Genomic DNA, 8,874 nt, shown 5'->3' on the forward strand with positions numbered 1-8,874 from the left:
TGAATATGCTTATTGATCCAAAATAACAACAACAACAGGCTTATCTTTTTTTAAAAAGCATAAAACAAAGACCATTGCAAACAAAAAACAAAAACCATTGAGGCACAGGTCTCTAATCCCAGCACTGGGGAGGCAGAGTCAAACAGATCTCTGAGTTTGAGGCCAGTCAGTGCTACAAAGAACACCACTAGCTCAGAAAAAAAACAAAAACAAACAAAAGGAATACTATGCTAAAAGGACCAAAAGAGAGGGCTAAAATAAAATGCATTAAGTCCAACAGTGTTCAAAAATGAGTGATTCGGAGTGATACCGAAGGTCATCCTCAACTATAGCAAGGGTGGGGGCCAGTCTAGGCTACAAGAGTCTCCATTCATAAATAAATAAATAAGTCAATTAATTAAACAAGTACATAACTAAGTAAATGAATCAAAAAGCCAGTGGGGTACAATGTTACATTCCCTTCATCAGCACAAATTTCAAAGAGCTTATGAGACCACTTGACAAAGACGGAAAAGCAGGACTAGTCTAATTTATCAAGTGGATTGTAAATTGCCCAACCTTCTTTTTTTCTCTTTGAGACAGGGTCTCACAGTATAGCCCTGTCTGACCTAGAACTTGCTCTGTAGACCAGGCTGCCTCAAACTCAGAGCTTTGCTGGTATTAAAAGCATGCACCATCAGGCCCAGCTCCACCCTCTTTAGACTTTCACACTGTCCTCTCATAAAGCTCAAGTTTGGAAACTCCATTATTATGGTTTCTATAGGGAAGATGTGCACGAAGAAACATAATCAAAATAATAAAAGATCATGATTTAGTGACAATTTTTTTTTTCCTGAGACAGGGTTTCTCTGTGTAGCCTTAGCTGTCCTGGAACTCACTCTGTAGACCAGGCTGGCCTCGAACTCAGAAATTTGTGGTGGCCCTGCTGATTTCACGGAGGAGTCTTAACCGACACCAGAAACAGCTACTCGACTCGACTCACCAGGGGTTTGGAGCCAGCCCAGAGATTAACCAGAACCAGAAACACAGCATTCAAAGAAGCTGTGACTTTGATCTCCCTTCCTGTCTTGGAATCCTATGCCTTGGATTCCTAGCTTTGATTTGCCCGCTTTTCCGTTCTCACCTAGTTGCTAATATACATACCTGTGTTGCCTCTAAGTATAAATATTCCGTTTCACTAAGTAAAGATTACACCTCGATAAGAATCCTTTCCTGGTGTCATGTCTCTTTGTCTCCCCTACCACCCGCTTATTTGCAGGACCTCAAGTTCCCGTTCGTAAATCACCCACGGAATGAAGTGAAGCTGCAGGCCGGTTTCCTTCAGAAATTCACCTGCCTCTGCCTCCCAAGTGCTGGAATTAAAGGCGTGCACCACCACCGCCCGGCTAGTGACAATTTTTTTAAAGTCTCAATTTTAATAATGAGCGTATGAGCTGCGTATGCAAAAGAAAGTTATATGCCTGAATAAATCAGAATAGTTCTCCTCTAAAATTTGTGGGGTCTACAGCAAAGCTGAAAATGAAGGTTCATGTGAAAATGCCTGTGCGATTAAGCCAAGCTAAGAATCTGTTGTGTTCTTTCCTACTGTTGTCACAAATATTGCCCCGTAATGAGCAGGATAGTCAGCTACGAACTTAGGATTCTCAAACTGCTTGGTCTCAGAGTGGAAGAAGAGTAGCCCTGGTTCCCAGCTCCAGGCCACCAATGTCTTCTCTCCCCAGGCTCTCCCTACACCCACAGAACCAACAACCTGAGGTAGTAGATGCATCAGACTGAATAGAGCACTCCCTTCCACATGTAGAAAGACCCAGGAAGCATATACAGATTCTAAAAATATGAATGAGAAGTCTATGGGCCCCGAGATCCCCAAACATGGGTAGTGCTGGCTTGGGGGAGGGGGTGGTGCCAGTTTGAAACGGGTACTAATTCTTTGGTACTATGTAGTCTTTTAAAAGTGGATATGAGTACAACTTGGCAAAGACCAGAACCAAGACCCATAACACCAGAGCAAGGGAAGCACCATGTTTGTGTGAACAAGAGCAAATGAATGAAGACAAGCCCTCTTTTGGGGACCCCGAGGGGCTAATTCTCAAGACCTCCTCAAAGCAGAAATCCACAGGAAATTTCTTCTGTAAAAGACACAGCGTTTGCACGAAGCCAAGGCACACCCTTCCCAGTACCACCCTGAGATTATTTGGAATACCTAATACAATGGAAATGCTATGTAAATATTTGCCCTCCTGGATTGTTTAGAGAACAATGACTTAGTACAGACCCAAGTGTTTCCCCCCTGAATATTTTCCATCAGCAATTGGTTGAACCCACTGATGCGGAGACAGGGTTTCTCTGTATAGCCCTGGCTGTCCTGGAGCTCACTCTATAGACCAGGCTGGCCTCGAACTCAGAAATCCGCCACCACCGCCTGGCTCAAATTTCTTATTTCTTATTTGCGCACACTAATGTGTAAAGTACATGCCAAAGCGCTGTGTAAAAACCAGAAGACAATTTTGTAGATTTGATTTTCTTCTTCCATCTTTCTGTGGATTCTGGGAACTGAACTCAAGGCACCAGGTTTGCAAGACAAGCACTTTTCCCCTTGTAAGCCTTCTCACAGACCCCACACCTACCCTAAGTGTCAGCACCAAGTACCATGAAAACAGGAAACGACCCAGAGAAAACACCCACATTGACAGAAGCCATAGTAACACAGTGACCTTAAGACAATCTCTTCCAACCAGCCCAACAGAAATCATGCCTGCAGGGGGAATTGAGTTAATGAAAGAAAGGCCTTACTTCACAGAGCATCTCACCAAGGGAGAAGCTAAAATCCTGCAAATAGGGTTGCCTTGCTACCTCTACAAGCTATGGTGGCCTTCAGCAAAAAACATACAGACCCTCATACCAGTTTCATCTGATTAAGATGAGATTTTTGTTTTAGGCTTATTTATTTTTATCTACAAGTGGTTTGTCTACATGTATGTATTTGAACCTCACGAATTCCTGGGGCCCATGGAGGCTGGAAGAGTGTGTCAGATCCCACAAAACTCGCATCACAGATGGTTTGGGGCTGCGATGTGGATGCTGGAAACAGAACATGAGCAGGAAGTGCTTTTGAATGCTGAGCCACCCCTCCAGCCCCAAGATAGCATTTATAAGGCTTGGCCTGATAATGTATGACTGTAATCCTAGACACAAGAGGCTGAAGCAGGGGGATTTTCTTGAGTTTGAAGCAAGCTTGCACTACTTAGCAAAGTTCTACCCAACAAAATCAAAAGACAAAAGGAGAACCCAGTTCACGTAACTGTGCTGGCCTCCCCTGTGCTCTATGAGCACATGTAATCCCTTACACACATTGTACACCTGTACACACAGACACAACAACAACGTTAAAATTAAAATGTCTTTTAAAAGGGAAGGACTTGCACGTATTCTCCAGAGCTGTGGTGTAGATTCGATTGTCGTTTCTCTCCGGCTTATGGCGTAATTAGTGTCTGCCTTACTCCTAGGACTTGAATTTCAGGTTTGGAAATATCACATCAGCAGAGTAAACAGAAGTGTCCCAACTTGAGTGCCCAAACAAGAATACACCACCTACCCAGGAAACTCCCGTTGTCAACTAAAATGTATAGCCACAAGCATTCATGAGAGAAAGAGCAACAGGAACACCGAGATGAGAGAAATTCTATCTAGAAATAAAAGTGCTACAGGGAAAGGATTTATAAACAAAACACAAATGACACTACAACGTGCAAACACAGTACATCATGGTGGATATTGGCTGGTTAACTGATCCCACTAGCCAGTGAGTCAAGAGAAAGTTATTAATGAATGCATGATAAATTTTAGTAGGCAAAATTCTGTTAGGAGCTGCTAAAGGGAAAAACTCTACAAAACTTAACTGTTTTGTTGTTGTTGTTGTTTTGTTTTTTTAATGTTTTCCTAGACTCCGAGGAGAGTCTAGGGCTGAGGAGATAGATGGTCTGGTGGTGGTTGAGACCACTAACTGCTTTCCCAGAGGACCCAGGTTCAATTCCCAATACTACACAGCTGTTTGTGGCTACAGCTGCAGGGTGTCTGTCTGATACTTTCTTCCATCCTCCAAGGATACCAGGCATAAGAGATGGTACATGTGCAGGCAAAGCACCCATACATATCAAAAAATAAACACACTCTAGCCAAGTATAGAGTGGTACAAGCCTTCATTCCTCCTTCCACACTGTGGAGACAGGCAGATGCATCTGTCAATTTGAGGCCAGCCCCATCTACAGCAAGTTCTAGACCACTGAACGCTACCCAATGAGACCAAAAACAAATAAATAAATTCTCTGGAGTATCTATCTAAACTTAAACTGACAAAATAATCCCTCTATCATATGTGATCTTTCAAAATATAGAAATGTGTAGTTTCAAAGCAGTTAAAAATGGTTGTTTCAAATCAGACAAAAATCATCACAACAAAATTCATCAAGCTAAAAATTCTATATATGTTGTATGCAACAAACTTAAATGACATTTCTAAAAAGCATATTGGATACAGATCAAAGTAATTATGTCTTACGTCTATATAGATGTCTTATCCTGAAAATGCAAGTTTGATTACCAAGGCAATCAAGAGAATTTGAATACTAAATTAATTGATAATAAAATAATTGCTGGGGGAGGGGTACCAAGGATGTAGTTGCAATACTAGAGTGGTTCCTAGCGTGCACAAGGTCCTGGGTTCCATCGGTATCACCCCCCCAAAACCAACTATGGTTGGCTGTGCCAAGCATGTAATCCCAGCACTTAGGTAAAATTCAAAGTCATTCCTGGCTTAGTGAGAGTTCTACACCAGCCTGGACCACAACAAGATCCTACCTCAAGAAAGGAAGAGAAAGAGAGAGAAAGAGAAAGAGAAAGAGAGAGAAAGAGAGAGAATCTAAAAAAAATGATCATTGTACAGTGAGAATATTAATAAAGACTTACATGTTAGAGACACTGAATACTTATGAAGTAAATAATTACAATAAAAAGCCAACACCTTGCCGGGCAATGGTGGCACACGCCTTTAATCCCAGCACTTGGGAGGCAGAGGCAGGTGGATTTCTGAGTTTGAGGCCAGCCTGGTCTACAGAGTGAGTTCCAGGACAGCCAGGGCTACACAGAGAAACCCTGTCTCGAAATAACAAAAAAAAAAAAAAAAAAAAAAAAAAAAAAAAAATAGCCAACACTTCCTTCCTGAAGAAATTCTCAGAACAGGTAGTAATAGAAAAAAAAAAAAAAGAATCAGAAAGCATGCTAATCCCCCTGCTGATGCACAGTATAGTGCTAGAATGTTCCTTCCTTTTCTGCCTCAAACCACTTCCTCCTCAGGCAAGTTCTTCAGTTGCAAGCAGCTTAGATGGCATCTTCTAAGCACAACTTCCTGGAACTCAGAGAGGCTTTCAGACTATTGCATCAGAACATAAAATATTTAAATAAAGGGGCATACGGAAGCATTCCTTCAAATAGTTAACTCGAAATGAGTTCTAGTTCCAAACAATTAGCAATTTAAAAAAAAACATTACTCGACAGGCAGAGGTGGCGCACACCTTTAATCCCAGCGCTTGGGAGGCAGAGGCTGGTGGATTTCTGAGTTCGAGGCCAGCCTGGTCTACAGAGTGAGTACCAGGACAGCCAGGACAACACAGAGAAACCCTGTCTTAAAAAACCAAAAAAAAAGATGGAGTTTTATATACATTTACAAATATATATATATATATATACATATATATATATATATATATATATATATATATATATTTGTTTTTTGAGAAACTCCATCCGTTTAAAACACTCCTCTTTTGTAAGTTTTGATGCACATATCCTGGAGTTGTATCCAGGATGTGAGTGACTGGAGTTTTGTTTTGTTTGCTCGTAAATAAATGGATGATTAAAAAATGTTTGACGATCACGCTGTTTCCAAAACAGGGCAACATTCAGTTTTTAAGACTGAATGAAGTGTAGAAAATACTATCCACAGAAAGAAGCATAGGCCAGGCAGCACAGACTTGTGATCTCAGCACCTGGGAGTGAGCAACAAGAGGACCAAGCTAAGGGCTAGCTGCGGGAATTCAAGGCCAGCCTGGGCAAGTCGGTGAAACTCTGGCTCAAAAAGGTTTTTGAAGGCGCTTGCCTAGCATGCAGGAGGTCCTGGTACCGAACTTTAGTATTACCACCACCAGCCACAACAACAAAAGCTTGGAAACACAGTAGCCTAGAAGAACCAACCATTCATTACTTCTGCAACACTCAGAAGTGAGACCTGGAAGAGGAAAGGGCAGAAGGGATTAAGAAATTATATAAAGTGGCATGAAGCTGGGGATAAGGTTGGAGAGCTTGCTTGGAGGGAGTTAGGCCTATGTGTGCAAGACACTGGTTCCTCAGACCCTGGATGGAGACCCTGGATTCATAGCAGGCCTGCACAGGTTATGTGTTTGGAAGTCATCTCGGTAGATATGACAGGTGAACCCAAGTGAGTGATCCTTGTCTTGGAGAAATTTGGAAGAGAGCAAAAGAAACGCTTATATTTAAGAAGAAGAAGAAAAAAAGATCAAGTAGGAGCAGAAGTAGCTGCTTGAGAAGTTAAACCACATTATTTCATGCAGTTTGAGAGAGTGGGTCGGTCGCAAGAAGTGCGGGGGTCACTGTGCGGGCCACCACGCAGACCCGGAAGAATGCTGAGAGACCACTACACCTTTAGTTATCTATCTGGCCAGGTGCCGCAGCCGGTCGCTAGGTAAAAGACTAGGAGCGAAGGGTCACAGCGATTCGGGGGTAGGTGCACCGGAAACACAAAGAGACTGGGCAGCGCGGCTAGAACTCTGGGGGTGATCGCAACACTCCGGAGTACCGGAGTAGCAAGGAGCAAAGGTGTGCCTGCAACTTCTACAAACTCTGGTTGGTCCAAAAGTACTTTAATTAGGATTCTGGTGGGCGATGAAAAAGGTAGAGAGGCAGCCTCGTCTGCCTCTCCAATAGCGCTTTGGCTACCGGTTTCTCAACCTGGGGGTCGAACTTCACAGGAGTCGCATATGGCCACGGGAAAACACAGGTAACTCGCATTACGTCTCACAACAGTAGCAAAATTACAGTTACGGGGTAGTAACGAAAATAAGTTTATGGTTGAGGGTCACAACCCTGAGGAGCTGTATTAAAGGGTCGCAGTATTAGGAAGGCTGAGAACCACTGGCCTGGAGATTAAGAGGGAGAGAGGGAGAAGGGGTTTGCAGCCCTGTGAACGATATCCACCCGGCTCCCGCCTACCCTAGGAAGCTGCCCCGAGGTGCCCGGCCAGGCAGTTAAAGAACCTTCCCCATACCCGCTGCACTCACCGTTGGGACTGTGCATAGTGGCACCGGCCGAGCAGATTAAGCTTGCAGAGGTGCAGACTGTCGCAGGGTCTCTGGCAGTACTTGCGACGGCAGACGCGAGCTCGAGTCGTAGCCACCACCGACCGAGTGATCCCGGCCTGGTCTCCAGTCTCCAATAGCACAAAGCGATCGGGCCCCGCTGTCTTCAGCAGCTCGTAGAGTTGCGCCTCGGGGAGCCTGATTTCACCCAGCAGTTCCTCCAGGGTCATGCGGCCCCGGTGAGCGCACAGGATCTTGGTGATGAAACAGAATACCTCGGGATCGGTCATGGCGCGCTATGGCTGTCGCTGCTCCGGCCGCTGCGCGGGACTCGGCTTCACGGAGAATCGAAACTTACGCGCGGCCCCAGGGGCGGACACGGGCGGTGCCGCTCGCAGAGCAGAGCGGTTTCGCTTTCCAACTCCAGCGGTGGCGTCACCAGGCCAGACCTCACCGACCAGGTCCTGGGGTCAGATTTAAAGGCAGCCGCGCGGGAGAGCGAGTGGGAAGCTAGCGACGTTACGCGGGCAGATCCGCTGCGCCGTAGCACCCTCGCTTGCAGGCTGGACGTGAGGTACCCCCGAGCTCGGGACTGCAAGGCTGCTTCCAGGAAGAGAGGAAGCGAAGACGTTCGTGAGGCTCCGGTGGAGTTTTGATCAGCCTGAGGCGAGTGACGCATCCCGGGGGGCCCACTGGAGGCGTCCTCAAATCCGCCCCACCCAGCCCCGGAAAGAGCTGACCTGGTGAGCGCTTCCTGTGAGCGGTACGCTCTGCCGAGTGTCGTCAGTGCTCGCCACCACCTCTGGCCCTGGATATCATTCCAACTCCCGCACTTGAGAAAATAACTTGAAGGAACAGGTGGAGCTCGGATGACCGAGATTCTCGAAAGTTTGTTCCCTGGCCTGATCGCGGGGCACCAGAACTAGGATTACGCACTTTTGGCTACGCAGTGCTGAGCCCCTCTTAGAGGGCGGTGATTGTTACTCTCCCCGGTTTCGTAGACTTCTCCAGAGCTACTTGAAGACCCCACTCTTTGATCCTTTCTGGCCTTCCTAACTAAAATCTCCAATTTCGGTGCCCCAAACTAGCTGCTTAGAATGTCTTCATATTTCCTTCTCCCCCACTTGGCATGAAGATGATTTTTAGGGTAAACCCTTACCATAGAGTTACTGTAGAGACAGTAAGAAATATTAACTAAATTTCCCTTTGAGGAAAGCAAAGGCTGACGAAATTAAAGAACCATCCGTGTCCCCTAGGGAACTTCCGAAAGATTCAGCTGCTCCACCATTTGCATAAAAAAAGCTCCTTGTGTCCTTCCAGACTCTTTAGTGAAACACTAAAAAACTTGTCCGCTCTTCGGCCCCCTCCCCTTGTTAAATTGAGACTTTAAAACTTTTCTTTTGGACAATTGTATTTTGTTTGTCTCCTCTATATTCTCAGCTAGTTTGCAGGCCCTTGAACACTAGACCCAAATAAGAAAAAGAAAAGGGCTTTCCTTTCAACA

The 8,874-nt window shown here is 45.2% G+C and overlaps 1 protein-coding gene across 1 annotated transcript in view; it reads right to left on the bottom strand.

The window, feature by feature from the left end:
- Zc3hav1 (zinc finger CCCH-type containing, antiviral 1) overlaps positions 1–8,037 on the bottom strand; it is a 55,724-nt gene extending 47,687 nt beyond the window's left edge. Inside the window, exon 1 of the mRNA XM_031381574.1 lies at positions 7,353–8,037. Within this exon, the coding sequence (XP_031237434.1) occupies positions 7,353–7,660 (308 nt within the window). The 5' untranslated portion in view covers positions 7,661–8,037. The remainder of the gene's footprint in view (positions 1–7,352) is intronic.
- Positions 8,038–8,874: the final 837 nt, after the last annotated feature.

This window comes from Mastomys coucha, unplaced genomic scaffold, assembly GCF_008632895.1.
Source record: "Mastomys coucha isolate ucsf_1 unplaced genomic scaffold, UCSF_Mcou_1 pScaffold20, whole genome shotgun sequence".
Taxonomy (NCBI): Eukaryota; Metazoa; Chordata; class Mammalia; order Rodentia; family Muridae; genus Mastomys; species Mastomys coucha.